General features: G+C 49.7%; 1 protein-coding gene across 9 annotated transcripts in view; it reads right to left on the bottom strand.

Annotated features, from left to right (window-relative positions):
- Positions 1–7,253, bottom strand: part of TCFL5 (transcription factor like 5) — a 20,670-nt gene extending 13,417 nt beyond the window's left edge. For 4 of the 9 annotated variants that reach the window (XM_024352148.3, XM_024352147.3, XM_024352146.3 and 1 more), the window contains exons 1-4: positions 6,462–7,206; positions 5,562–5,748; positions 4,810–4,972; positions 3,073–3,316 (exon numbers count right to left, since the gene is read on the bottom strand). In XM_024352148.3, the coding sequence (XP_024207916.1) occupies positions 3,073–3,316; positions 4,810–4,972; positions 5,562–5,748; positions 6,462–7,108 (1,241 nt within the window). In that variant the 5' untranslated portion in view covers positions 7,109–7,206. Of the gene's footprint in view, positions 1–3,072; positions 3,317–4,809; positions 4,973–5,561; positions 5,749–6,461 lie in introns of all 9 variants that reach the window. The other 5 variants (XM_024352144.3, XM_024352142.3, XM_054674446.2 and 2 more) reach the window with 3 other exon arrangements.
- Between the last annotated feature and the right edge of the window lie 8,000 nt (positions 7,254–15,253).

The raw sequence follows: 15,253 nt of genomic DNA on the forward strand, positions 1-15,253 counted from the left end.
CCCACGGCTTTGCCACGGCCTTGTCTACAGAGGCAGCCACTGCCTTCCAGAGGCCAGAGCATCCTCTGGTGCCCTTGGCGGCCCCATGACCCACATGCTCCCTGGAGCTTTCCCTCTTTACTTCTCACGGGCCAGGTTCAAGTCTCTAGATTAGGGATGGCTCCAAAGCCCCTGAAACTGGAAGCAACATTTTGTGTCTGACACCTTCTTCCATTTGGACCACTGAGGGGTCCAAATTGGGCAGATAACTCTGTCATTCAAGACTGATATTACTTGCCCTTCACGGGCTAAATACCCTACCAGGAACTCGTGCACAGCTTTCTCCAAGGGGCCCTGATTCAGAAAGGATCACGGCCCAACACTCTGTTAATATTCTGAAACTTGGTCTTTGTAGAGATAAACAATTGGAGTCTTGTTATTAGACTATTTTTTAAACTTTTACATATTACATTCAGTAACATGCAAAGTCCTAAACAAGCAGATACTGAGCAACTTATTCAATATGGCCCTTGTTACTCATCTTCACACCCGTGTATTTAGAACTTTAATTAGAGACTTTGCCAGTAAAACAGCAGCTGGCATTTACTAGGTGCTTTTGGACTTCTAGACATTGAGCCAAACACTCTTTACACATCAGCTCATTGAACTCTAACCACAAGTCTACGCAGTGGAGCTAGAAGTCCAACTTTCAAACTGTCAACGTACAGTGTAAGGCTTTCCACATAGCAGGTACTCAATGAATGTCTATTAAATAAATGTCGGAGCAAAATGCCCTTCATAATTCACAGTAGGGTGAGGAAGGCCCTCAGTTAGTCCACGTGTATAAAAGTATCATAAAAAGATATTAGCTAGCTTTTTTCTTTCTTTGGGGGATGGGTCTCACTCTGTGGCCCAGGCTGGAGTGCAGTGGCGTGATCACAGCTGACTACAGCGCTGACCTCCCAGGCTCAAGTGATCCTCCCACACCTCAGCCTCCCAAGTAGCCGGGGTGACAGGTGTGCACCACCACCACTAGTATTGTTGGTTTTTCTTTAGAGACGGGGACTTGCTATGTTGCCCAGGCTGGTTTCAAACTCCTGGGCTCAAGCAATCCTCCCACCTCGGCCCAGTCATGAGCCACTGCACCCTGCCCCAGCAAGTTTGAATAGATCCCTTTAAAAGAAATTGCCATGCCAGGCGCAGTGGCTCAAGCCTGTAATCCCAGTACTTTGGGAGGCCGAGGCAGGTGGATCACCTGAGGTGAGGAGTTCGAGACCAGCCTGACCAACATGGAGAAACCCCTTCTCTACTAAAAATACAAAATTAGCTGGGCGTGGTGACGCATGCCTGTAATCCCAGCTACTCAGGAGGCTGAGGCAGGAGAATCGCTTGAACCTGGGAGGCGAAGGTTGCGGTGAACCGAGATCGTGCCATTGCACTCCAGCCTGGGCAACAAGAGTAAATCTCCATCTCACCAAATAAAAATAAATAAATAAATAAATTGCCTTAGCTCAACATTCAACCTTGGAGCTTCAAACCTGAGTATTTGTCTCACTCACTGTTATTTATTTCCTGAACTTAAAGCAGAAACTGGTACACAGTACCAGTACTCGATGCATTATGTAGTTAATTAATTATAGATTAGGGAAATATTGTATGAAAACCCAATTATAGGCCGGGTGTGGTGGCTCATGCCTGTAATCCCAGCACTTTAGGAGGCCGAGGTGGGCAGATCACAAGGTCAGGAGTTCGAGACCAACCTGGCCAATATGGTGAAACCCCATCTCTACTAAAAAGTACAAGAATCAGCTGGGCGTAGTGGCGGGTACCTGTAATCCCAGCTACTGGGGAGGCTGAGGCAGGAGACTCACTTGAACCTGGGAGGCGGAGGTTGCAGTGAGCCGAGATCATGCCACTGCACTATTCCAGCCTGGGTGACAAAGCAAGACTCCGTCTCAAAAAAAAAAAAAAAGAAAAGAAAACCCAATTATAATAGAAAAAAATTAACCACTCTTAATTCTACAAAGAAGGATACCACAAATAAAATCTACAGACAAAACCACTTAAATAACAATTTTAACCTCTTCCTTCCCAGCAATCTTAAAAAAACCAGGCAATAGCCAGGAGCGGTGGCTCACACCTGTAATCCCAGCACTTTGGGAGGCCGAGGCGGGCAGATCACGAGGTCAGGAGATCAAGACCATCCTGGCTAACATGCTGAAACCCCGTCTCTACTAAAAAATACAAAAAAATTAGCCAGGTGTGGTGGCAGGCGCCAGTAGTCCCAGCTACTCAGGAGGCTGAGGCAGGAGAACGGCGTGAATCCGGGAGGCGGAGCTTCCAGTGAGCAGAGATCGCGCCACTGCACTCCAGCCTGGGCGACAGAGCAAGACTCCATCTCAAAAAAAAAAAAAAAAAAAAAAAAAAGAACCAGGCAAAACTTGCTGAACTCAAGCTGGCTGGTAAGCAGCAGTTACCATAACAGCCTGACCACTCTCCTCAGAAAGGCCTGCAGTCAGGGCTGGCCCTTAGTGGAGTCTGCAAACCTAGATTCAGGGAGTTAAGAGTGCTCCCCAGAACCTACACTGTGCAAACAATATGGCTGACACCGAACACCTGCTTTCCTTCTGGGAGACTGGACTGTGGTTGCATGCATGGGGGCAGTGCCTACGTAACATGCCCCTGGTCTCTAGCGAGCTTTCCTGGTTGGCAACACCTCACCCGTGTTTTCAGACCACATGGCTGGGGCATGAGGGGCGTCCTGCCTGACTCCACAGGGCGCGCTCCTAGAAGCTTGCGCCTCAGCTCCTGCCTTCTCCCCACGCGCCTTTGCTGATCGCACCTGGCATCCTTTCTCCATAGTAAGTCACAGCCTGAGTGACTGCATGCGGAGTCCCGGGAGTCCTCCTAGTGAGCCAGCGAGCCTGGGCATAGTCTGGGGGATCCTTGATCCATCTGGGAAAGCTAACGATGCTCCTACCTGCTTTATTCCCTCTGAACGCAGAAACGGCTAAGGATCACTCATCTGTGATAACCACATATGACTAAGGTAATCATATATGAGTCAGCCTGACAAGCAGTCACACGTATTACCTTCTATCTCTTTCCATTCGGTTATGCCTCTCCCTACGCTGAGACCTTCCTCCCTGGGGCCCACTCTGGGCCTGCTCCCCCAGGTTTGCCTGTGAGGACTCCGAGGACTGCCAAGCGCCTTGTGTGGCGGTGGCACCTTCGCCCACATTCTGAATCTCTCCAAGGGCTCTTCGCTCTACATTTGTGTCCAACTGACGCATTCTACTCCGATTCCTCTTCAGTGCTTGTTTGCACAGCGCTGCTTCTTTGCGAAAGAAGAAAAAAGCGGTTTTTAATTTTGTATTCTTATCTCAATTAATGCTGAATACAGTTTTGGCCTTTTCAATCCAAGATATAAACATTATTGGGTAAGCAGCACAGAGAACCGAACCACAAAGAGATGTACTAATGCAGTTTTTCAGCATCAGCAGGGACCATGAAGCCCAAGCCTATTTTATACAACGAAACTGAACAAGAATCAATCATCACACTAAATACGTCTTCCAAGTGCTATGCAACCAATGTGACCTCACCCAAAGCCCCTCTTTTTAATCAACAGGTGTTATCTATGAATACAGAAAACAAGAAGTTGTTTACTTTTTCTAAAGGTCAGAATGAAAAAAAAAAAAAACAACAAACCACCTGGACATATTTCCTCCCAAAAATATTTTCTTTATATACAATTATTCTAAGAACAAGAAAAAAAACAATTATTCTAATATGACAGTATTTTTACTGCAATGCTCAGAACAAAACTGCAGCAGCGTGTGTGTGTGCCCTCGCTGCAGAAGTGGCTCTCCTCCCCAAAGCAGGAAGAAGTAGCGTCCGAGCTCTGCTGCTGCGTGACAGGCTATGCCACGTGTGCGTCAGTGGAACTGTATCCATCAAAGGACCACAGGCACGTGACTGGCAGGCATGCTCATGTGCACGCGTATGCCACACAAAGCACCCATTTCAGAAGGATGATGAAGCTTTCAGCAGGAGAGAGAGGAATTCGGTCGTTTTGGTGATATTTTATTCCTTAACCTGAGTAGTTGGCACAGAGGCTGCTTTAATACTCATCTTTGTATCTTACAAATGTGAACATATACTTTGGCATAAAATTTTATAGGGAGGAAAAGGAAGGACTGACATGGGAGAAGGCGGTAGCTCTTCATCCCCATCCTGTCTTCACCAACTCTTGGAAAGCTGAGTGTAAGGAGTGTTCTTTTTATCGGGTCACTTGACAAATCAGTTTCCCAGAGAGGAAGGGACTATGCAGGTGTTTCCCAGGGAGGAAGGGGCTATGCAGGTTAGCGCAGCAGTGCCTTCAGCAGTGACTTTATTTCCAAACTTTCCGAATCACCTTACAGCCTCTCCCTGGCAGCCCAGGGTCCTCCTATTAGCAGCCACCTATCCAAAGGCTTTCGGCAGATGTTAGATGACTGCCTCACTCATCGAGTATAAAATAAGGAAAATAAAAAACTATAAAGTACTTTCAGTAACTTGAAAATAACTGAAAATTTATGTAAGTCTATCACTTTACTGTTAAGAAAAAGCCCTCAAACGCAACGTTCTCACACCAAGATTAATTATGTTTGAGAATCAGAATAATGTTTAAAGCGAGAAGACAGGGAAGCGGGTGGACAGACCCCTGAGATACACAGACACACCACGTGTACAAACCATCTGTCTCCCCTGCCCCCCAAGGCCAAAATGCCATCAGCCACAGGGCTCAGTCAGAAGAAAGCTCCCACTACCTGCTGCTTCATCACTTACCTCCCACTTTAATCCAAACTTGCTCAGGCAAAACTTTGTTTCTACTACCTAACGTCTGTTTAGTGGATTCAATTTCTTGCTGATAACAGAAAGAAAATGCTCTAGGCAATCCAATATCCTGGTGCTTGGCAGCTTCAAGTATAGAACATGAGTTACTAGAACTCTGGAAAAAAATGAAGCAACAGGAATTTTATCAGTATGTGGCTTACTCTCCTCTTTACTGCACAAATGAAATGCACTTAACAAACATCAAAACTACTAACACGTAATTTGAAGAACTTTAGTTGCACTGAAGATTTTAAAATATTCGCATACCACATAAACACTCAACTTTCACAGGTTTTTTTTTTTTTTTTTTTTTTTTTTGAGACAGGCTCTCACTCTGTCGCCCAGACTGGAGTGCAGGGGCGCGATGTCAGCCCACCACAACCTCCACCTCCCAGGCTCAAGCGATTCTCCCGCCTCAGCCTCCTGAGCAGCTGGGATTACAGGTGTCCGCCACTACCACCTGGTTAATTTTCGTACGGGGTTTCACCATGTTGGCCAGGCTAGTCTTGAACTCCTGAACTCAAATGACCCACCCACCTCGGCCTCCCAAAGTGCTGGGATTACAGGTGTCGGCCTTGGCGCCCGGCTTAAAAGGTTATTAAGCTCACTGAAGGGGAAAAAAAGTACTTGGGACCTAACCAAAATAAGTTAAAATTTACCCATTTAATACAAAAGAGCAAAGCTTCACAAATCATGTTCCCTACCTGTGTCTGTGAAAGATTAGAATTTCCACTAGTAGAGCAAGCATTTGTAGTAAACAGTGGGTATGTAAATTGCAAAGCAGTAGTTGTAGCCGCAGTTTTATTTTTCACTAATGCTGTACATTTGTTTTGTTGCTGATGAAGAGGAACATTCATTAGTTCAGATGGATGTCGAATGAGAGTTACCAAACTGCCAAGACAAAAGAAAGCCCAGAAGTGTCAGCAATACGTGGCAGACAAGCATCCACCATCCCACTCCCATGGCTCTGGCTAGTTTTTCCAGACAGCAACCCAACTCTGATCCTGGAAATCTCCACACAACAATTAGCAACCATCGCTGCTGTGGAAGTCCTCCTCTTCCTATGGAGGAAAGCAAAACTGCGCCACCTCCCTGCTCTCATCACATCCTGACACCAATCTCACTTTTGCCATCCTCCAGTCTGACCACGATGGGCAACTACAGGCTGGGATGAGCAGAAAACTGCGGACGCAGCCCCTTCCACAGCCATCCCTGAGGGTCGCCAAGGGGGCGGCTGCAGGCTGGAGCCTCATTTTAGAGCTCAAAGCCTGCAAACCCCCGTCGGGCCTTCCTAGGCTTCCCTGACATCCAAGAGTGCCACCCGGAGCACATGGTTCCCAGGAATTCTGCGCGCTCGGCCCGACTCCAGGCGGGGCCACTGAGGGAGGGGGTGTTTAGTTTCTGGAAGTACCTGCTCCCCGGGGCCCGCACAGCGCACACAGCCTTTCGGGGCGGCCCCAGACCCGGTGAGGTCCGCGCCCTGTGCCGCCGGGAGGGCAGGCTGGGGGCGTGCACAGCGAGGGCCCCCTTTGCCTCCGCCCCGGCCCCGGCCCCGGCCTCGGCCTCCACCCGGGCCCGCCAGCCCCCGGCCGCCGGGCACGCACTTGTTGAGCGCCCCGCCCGGCTCGGGGGGCTCGGGGCCGCGCGGCGCGGGCGGCGGCTCGGCGGGGATGCTGTTGAAGCGGTCCTCCAGGCGGACGCGCACGGCCGGCTTGGCCCGGGCCTCGGACGCGCCCTCGGGTCCAGCCGCAGCCGCAGGCGCGCCCGCGCCCTCCTTGGCGGCGCCGTCGGCCCGTGCCCTCGCTCCGTCCCCGCCGCCCGACGTCTTCTCCGCCGCGCCCGCCTCGCTTAGCAGCATCATGCGCAGCTCCTGGAAGTCGATGTGGCCCAGGCAGGGCGCGTCGGCCGCCAGCGCGGACGGGCACAGCACGGGGTACACGGGCGCCGCGCCCCCCTGACCGCCCGCCGCGAAGCCGCCCGCGCCTGCGCCCGGGCCCGCCGCCGCCAGCAGCGCCGAGTTGAGGCGCGTCTCGAGCTCGCCGTCAGCCGCCGCCTCCATGTGCGAGCAGAGGATGTGCTGCAGCTGCGTGTACTCCACCTCCGTCATCTCCACCAGGCTCAGGTCGGTGGTCGTGAAGCTCAGCCCCGGCTCGCCCAGCGCCGCGTCCCCGCCGCCCGCGCCCTCGACGGCCGCCTCGCCGCCTGCCGCGCCTGCCTCCGGCGGCGGCTCCCGCGGTCCGGGGCCCGACATGGCGGCGCGGCGCGGCCCAACGGCGGCGAGGGCGACGCGGGCGGCGGGCGGCGGGAGGCGGGAGACGGGAGGCGACCCCCGGCCCGAGCACTACTCTGCGCCGGCCACAGCCGGCGCGCCGTTGGGGGAGGGAAAACCGCTGAGTGCCGCGCACAGCGCCTGCGCCGCCCCGCCCCGCAACGGCAACCCCACCCCTGCGCCAGCCCCGCCCCCTCCGTTACCCGCCGCCGCCGGCCCCGCCCCCGCCCAACCGCCCGCACGCCCGGCCCCGCCCCACGTCGGCGGATGCTTGCGCGGAGGGCCCGCCCCCACGGCCCAGCCACGCCCCCACGGCTAGGCCACGCCCCCAGCTCCAGGCCACGCCCGGTTCCCAGCCACGCCCCTGCTGCCCGGCCACTCCCCGCTGAGGCCCGGCGAGGGCGGCTGCGCTGGAATCAGCGTGATACCTACGCGGTGACACCCTGGGGAGAAGCCACGTCCGTGCGTGCACGTGCGCCCCATTACAGCCGCAGGAATGAAGACGTTGTCAAAACAGCTACCTGGACCCACAGTCCACAGTGCCCAGGCCATCCGCTTCATCCGCGTAAAATGCGCAGCGCATGGCCGGGTGCTGTGGCTCATGCCTGTAATCCCAGTACTTTGGGAGGCCGAGGCGGGTGGATCAGGAGGTCAGGAGATCGAGACCAGCCTGGCCGACATGGTGAAACCCCCGTCTCTACTAAAAATACAAAAATTAGCTGGGCGTGGTAGTGCGCGCCTGTAATCCCAGCTACTCGGGAGGCTGAGGCAGGAGAATCGCTTGAACCCGGGAGGCGGAGGTTGCAGTGAGTCGAGATCTTGCCACTGCACTCCAGCCTGGGCAACAGAGCGAGACTCATTTCAAAAAAAAAAAAAAATGCACAGCGCGACGGTGGTGGTGCATTCCCAGCGCTGGGCCCGCCTCCACCGCCGCATTCACCACCTGTCTCCTGTAGCAGTCAGCACACTGCCCCTCCCCCGCCTGCAGCCACTAATCTTCTGTGTCCAGGAGTTTGCCTAGGCTGGGCCTTCCCTGTTAAGGGAACTATGCAATATGTGGTCTTTAAGAGACTTATTTTTGCAATCTTGAAATAATTCCTGTACTTAACCTCTCACCCACATTCCCATCTCACTCAGTGGTTGTCTGTTCTCTGTCTAGGCATTAGGACACTTAAAGGCCTGTGACTTGCACATCGTCTTCTAAGCCGGGTCTGAATCTTTCGCTCATTTCATCACAGTTTAGACACAGACCAATATATTACAATGATTCAACGATGGGCTATGAAAGCTCAGCCACGCAAAGCTAAACTCACACATGTATACATGAAAATAATATATCAGTTTTGGGCAAAACATCAGGTTTCAGAAAACACTACCAAGGAGGAAAGCAAGGACTTAAAACTCTCAGGGACATGGCAACAGAAGTCGTCTAACGTAAAACAGAGAGGGAAGGCTAAGAGAGTGAGCAGAGCATCAGTGAGCTGTGGGGCCACTTCAAGCAGTGTGATTTGAAGTCCCCTGGGGGTGGAAGGATGGGGAGAAAGACATTTTAAGAAGTAATGATTGCCAGGTGAGGTGGCTCACGCCTGTAATCCCAGCACTTTGGGAGGCCGAGGCGGGCAGATCCCTTGAGGTCAGGAGTTCGAGATCAGCTTGGCCAACATGGTGAAATCCCGTCTCTACTAAAAATATAAAAAATTAGCCAGGTGTGGTGGCATGTGCCTGTAATCCCAGCTACTCAGGAAGCTGAGGCAGAAGAATCGCTGGAACCCGGGAGGTGGAGGTTTCAGTGAGTAGAGATTGCACCACTGCACTCCAGCCTGGGAGACAGAGCAAGACGCTGTCTCAAAAAACAAAAACAAAACAACAAAAAAAATAATGATTGAAAAGTTTTTTTTAAACTGCAAACCTACAGACCCAAGAAGTTTAACATACCTCAAACTCAAGAAACATGAAGGAAACTACACCAAGACGGAAAGCAAATTGCTTTATTTATTTTTTTTTTATTTTTTGAGATGGAGTCTTGCTCTGTCTCCCAGGCTGGAGTGCAATGGCACGATCTCGACTCAGCACAACCTCTGCCTCCTGGATTCAAGTGATTCTCCTGCCTCAGCCTCCTGAATAGCTGGGATTATAGGCATGTGCCACCATGCCTGGCCAATTTTTTGTATTTTTAGTAGAGACGGGATTTTGCCATGTTGGTCAGGCTGGTCTTGAACTCCTGACTTCAGGTGATCTGCCCACCTTGGTCTCCCGAATGCTGGGATTACAGGCATAAGCCACCGTGCCTGGCCTCAAATTGCTTTAAATCAGTGAAAAATCTTAAAAGCAGCTGTATACACACACACACACACACACACACACACACACACACAAGACATTGTGTACAGAGGAACAAAGATAAGAATGATTGCAGGCCAGGCGCGGTGGCTCACGCCTGTAATCCCAGCACTCTGGGAGGCCGAGGCGGGCGGATCACAAGGTCAGGAGATCGAGACCATCCTGGCTAACACGGTGAAACCCCGTCTCTACTGAAAAATACAAAAAGTTAGCCAGGCGTGGGGGCGGGCACCTGTAGTCCCAGGTACTCGGGAGGCTGAGGCAGGAGAATGGCGTCAACCTGGGAGGCGGAGCTTGCAGTGAGCCGAGGTCCCAGCTCTGCACTCCAGCCTGGGCGACAGAGTGAGACTCCGTAAGTCAGACCTTGGAGTGCCCGTAAGAAACTCATTTTAAAGAGAAAGGATGGAAAATGCGTACCTCCCTAGCGCTGTCGAAAGGCAGCTGGAATAGGCATATAAATACTAAAGTCAATTTCAAGGGGGCGGGTCTGAAGAAAAAAAAGAAAACAAATACTAAAGTAGATTTCAGAGCCAAGAATTTTGCCAGCGATTCTGGTCATTTCATAGTGAAATAGGGGGCAGAACATTTTCCTGATTAAATGCATCTAATTAGAAAGCTTAAAAATACATGGAGCAGGGCCGGGTGCAGTGGCTCACACCTGTAATCCCAGCACTTTGGGAGGCCGAGGCGGGCAGATCACAAGGTCAGGAGTTGGAGACCAGTCTGGCCAACATAGTGAAACCCCATCTCTACTAAAAATACAAAAAAATTAGCCGGGCGTGGTGGCGTGAACCTGTAATCCAGCGACTCGGGAGGCTGAAGCAGGGGAATTGCTTGAACCAGAGAAATGGAGGTTGCAGTGAGCTGAGATTGTGCCACTGCACTCCAGCCTGGGTGACAGAGGAAGACTCCATCTCACACACACACAAAAAAAATTCTGGGCACGGTGGCTCACGCCTGTAATCCCAGCACTTTGGGAGGCTGAGGCAGGTGGATCACCTGAGGTCGGGAGTTCGAGACCAGCCTGACCAACATGGAGAAACCCCGTCTCTACCTAAAAAAAAAAAAAAAAAAAAAAAAAAAAAAAAAAAAAAAAAAAAAAATTAGCTGGGCATGGTGGCGCATGCCTGTAATCCTAGCTACTCGGGAGCCTGAGGCAAGAGAATCTCTTGAACCCGGGAGGCGGAGGTTACAGTGAGCAGAGATTGTGCCATTGCACTCCAGCCTGGGTGACAGAGTGAGACTCCGTCTCAAAAGAAAGAGAGAGAGGAGAAAGTCAGAAAATCAGAAAGGATGCAGAAGACCTGGACAACGCCATCAACCAACTTGCTCTAGTTGATGTTTATAGAACACCCCAACCACCCACATCAGAATACAGTCTTTTCAACTGGATAGGTAACATCTACCAAGATAAACCATAATTTGGACCATAAAATATGTCTCAATAAATTTAAACTTTACAAAAATATGTCCTCAAGCACGACTGAATTTAATTTCAAATCTAATGTAAAGATATTTGAGATATTGTACATCTCCAAACATTTGGCAACTAAATAATACATTTCTAAATGTCTCACGGGTCAAAGAAATCAAAAGGGAAGTTATAAAGTATTTAGAAATGAGCAAAAATGAAAACGACAACATCAAAATTCATGGAATATAGCTAAAGAAGTACTTAGAAAAGTATAGCAATCACAAAAGAAGACAAGTATCAAATTATTAATCTCAACTTCTGCACTGAGGAGCTAGAAAAGGAAGAGTAAAGTAAGCAGAACTGTGCATCAGTTTCCATTGTATTTCTAAATACAATAAAAAACAGAAAAACCGTAGAGAAAAGCTCAAATGAAACCAAAGGCTGGCCGGGCGCGGTGGTTCATGCCTGTAATCCCAGCACTTTGGGAGGCCGAGGAGGGTGGATCTCCTGATGTCAGGAGTTCGAGACCAGCTTGGCCAACATGGTGAAAAACCCTATCTCTACTAAAAATGCAAAAATTGGCCGGGCGTGGTGGTGGGTCTCTGTAATCCCAGCTGTTTGGGAGGCTGAGGCAGGAGAATTGCTTGAACCTGGGAGGCAGAGGTTGCAGTGAGTGGAGATTGCACCATTGCACTCCAGCCTGGGCGACAGAACGAGACTCCGTCTCAAAAAAGAAAAAAGAAAAAAAACTGAAGGCCGGTTCTCTGAGAGAAGCAATAAAATGTATCAACCTCTGGCCAGACTAAGCAGGGAAAAAGAGAAAAACAAATGACCAGAATCAGGAATAGGCGGTGACAGCAGTAAAGATTCTAAAGATATTGGACGGGTGTGGTGGCTCATGCCTATACTCCCAGCACTTTGGGAGGCCAGGGTGCACAGGCCGCTTAAGCTCAGAAGTTTATAACCAGCCTGGACAACATGGCAAAACCCCATCTCCACGAAAAACACCAACAATTAGCCAGGAGTGGTGGCGCATGTCTGTGATTCCAGCTACTTGGGAGGCTGGAGGTGGGAGGATCACTTGAGCCTGGGAGGCGGAGGCTGCAGTGAGCTGTGATCATGCCACTGCACTCCAGCCTGGGTGACAGTGAGACCCTGTCTCAAAAATAAAATGAAGAAAAAAAGCTTCTGTAGATATTGAACGTATATTAAGGGGCTATTATGAACAACTTTATGGCAATAAAATCAACAACTTAGACAAAATGGGCAAATTCCTTAAAATACATAAATTACAAAAGCTCACTCAAGAACAAATAGATAACTTTATTTTCTCTATATCTGTTGATAAAATTGAATTGGTAATTACGGACCTTCTCATAGAGAAAACGCCTCTAACAGATGTCTTCACGAGCGAATCCTACTAAACATTTAAGGAAGAAATAATACCAGTTCTCTTGGTAATACGAACTCTTCCAAGAAACTGAACAGGAGGGGATACTTTCTAAAGCATTCTATGAAACAAACATAACTCTGATATCAAAACCAGACAAAACAGAACTACAGAGCAATATCTGACAGGAGCAAAGATGCAAAAGTTATTTTTATTTTTATTTATTACTTTAAAAAAAGTTTCAAGAGACAGGGTCTTGCTCTGTCACCCAGACTAGAGTGCAGTGGTGTGATCATGGCTCACTGCAGCCTCAGTCTCATGGGCTCAAGCGATCTTCCCACCTTGGCCTCCTCAGTAGCTGGGACCACAGGTATGCCAGAATACCTGGCAATTTAAAAAAATTTTTTTGTAGAGACAAGAGCCTTGCTATGTTGCCCAGGCTGGTCTCGAATTCCTGAGCTCAAGCAATCCTTCCACCTCAGCCTCCCAAAGTGTTGGGATTACAGTTGTGAGCCACCATGCCCAGCCCAAAATTCTTTTTTTTTTTTTTTTTTTTTGAGATAGTCTCACTTTGTCACTGAGACTGAAGTGCAGTGGCACGATCTCGGCTCACTGCAACCTCTGCCTCCTGGGTTCAAGCAATTCTCCTGCCTCAGCCTCCCAAGTAGCTGGGAATACAGACACCCGTCACCACACCTGGCTAATTTTTGTATTTTTAGTAGAGACAGGTTTCACCATATTGGCCAGGGTGGTCTTGAACTCCTGACCTTGTGATCCACCTGCCTCGGCCTCCCAAAGTGCTAGGATTACAGGCATGAGCCACCCCACCCAGCCCAAAATTATTTTTAAATAATGTTAGCCCTGTAATCCCAGCACTTTGGGAGGCTGAGATGGATGGATCATTGGATGCCAGGAGTTCGAGACCAGCCTGGCCAACGTGGCGAAATCCTGTCTCTACAAAAAAATACAAAAATTAGCTGGGCGTGGTGGCGGGCACCTGTAATCCCAGCTACTCAGGAGGCTGAGGCAGGAGAATTGCTTGAACCCGGGAGGCAGAGGTTGCAGTGAGCCGAGATTGTGCCACTGCACTTCAGTCTCAGTGACAAAGTGAGACTCTGTCTCAAAAAAAAAAACACAAAAAACTTAGAAATAAATTTGATGAAAGATGTAAAAGACTGTACACTGAAAACTACAAAATACTGTTGAAATAAATTAAAAAGATGGACAAATATAGAGATATACTATGTTCATGGATTGGAAGGTTCGATAGTGTTAAGATGTCTGTTATTCCCAAAACTGATGTATGCAGTTCCAATAAAAACCCAGCAGTGTCTTAGTCCATTTGTGCTGTCATAACAAGACACCTTAGACTGGGTCACTTATAAACAACAGAAATGTATTGCTCCTAGTTCTGGAAGCTGGAAAGTCCCAGATCAAGGCACCAGCATATGTGATGGCTGATGAGGGCCTGTTCCGCTCAGATGCTGCCTTCCTGCCACATCCTCATGTGGCAGAGAGAGAAAATCAGCTCCCTCAGGCCTCTTGTAAAAGGGCACTAATCCCATTCATGATGGCTCTCCCGTCATGACCTGGTCACCTCCTAAAGGCCCCTCTTCTTATTTTTTATTTATTTATTTTTTTGAGATGGAGTCTCGATTTATTGCCCAGGCTGGGGTGCAATGGCACGATCTCGGTTCACTGCAACGTCCGCCTCCCGGGTTCAAGCAATTCTTCTGCCTCAGCCTCCTGAGTAGCTGGGATTACAGGCACGTGCCACCACGCCTGGCTAATAGTTTTGTATTTTCAGTAGAGACAGGGTTTCACCATGTTGGTCAGGCTGGTCTTGAACTCCTGACCTCAGGTGACCCGCCCGCCTCGGCCTCCCAAAGTGCTGGGGTGACAGGCGTGCGCCACCGCACCCGGCCATTGTTTTAAAGACCCCTCTTCTTAATGCACCACAGTGCAGATTAGGTTTCAGTATGAATCTTGGAGGGATACAAACTCAGACCGCAGCAAGCAGGATTTTTTTTCTTTCTTTCTTTCTCAAATTCTTGGAAGGTTGAGCAGGGCAGGGTCACCAGGCCTGCCGGCAACTGCTCCCCTTCCTCTCATCCTCCTGTAGCTTCTTGGACTCCTGGGCCAATTGATTTTTCTGTTCCGTGATGTGGAGTGATCAAAGCTGGTTCTGGGTTTTCTGGAGCTGGATCTTTGATTGCCTTTGATTTAAAAGCATTGGTGACCATTTCCCACAGGAAAGAGGCGCTGATAATTCATGCAAATGAGCATCGATGGGCAAAATTCAACCAAGTGCCTCTGGAACCAAGGCTGCCATGGAACACTCTAGTAAAAATGGGGTGGAGGCTTTTGCCCAAGTGCTCTGGATAATCTGGGAAAAGAAAATGGTGAGTCAGTGCTTTATTTATTTTATTTATTTATTTATTTGTTTGTTTGTTTGTTTTTGAGGCAGAGTCTTGCTCTGTCACCCAGGCTGGAGTGCAGTGGTGCGATCTCGGCTCACTGCCACCTCTGCCTCCTGGGTTCAAACGATTCTCCTACCTCAGCCACCCAAGCAGCTGGGATTACAGGCACATGCCACGATGCCTGGCTATTTTTTGTATTTTTCTGGTAGAGACAGGGTTTCGCCATGTTGGCCAGGCTGGTCTCGAGCTCCTGACCTCAAGTGATCTGCCTGCCTCGGCCTCCCAAAGTGCTGGGATTACAGGTGTGAATCACCGTGCCCAGCCGAATTTTTTTTTCTTTTTTTTTCTTTTTAGATGGAGTCTCTGTCACCCAGGCTGGAGTACGGTGGCACGATGTCGGTTCACTGCAATGTCCGCCTCCTGGGTTCAAGCGATTCTTCTGCCTCAGCCTCCCGAGTAGCTGGGATTACAGGCACGTGCCACCATGCCCAGCTAATTTTTTTAGTAGAGACAGGGTTTGGGGTTTCACCATGTGAGCCAGGATGGTCTCGATCTCCTGACCT

Source organism: Pan troglodytes, chromosome 21, assembly GCF_028858775.2.
Source record: "Pan troglodytes isolate AG18354 chromosome 21, NHGRI_mPanTro3-v2.0_pri, whole genome shotgun sequence".
NCBI lineage: Eukaryota > Metazoa > Chordata > Mammalia > Primates > Hominidae > Pan > Pan troglodytes.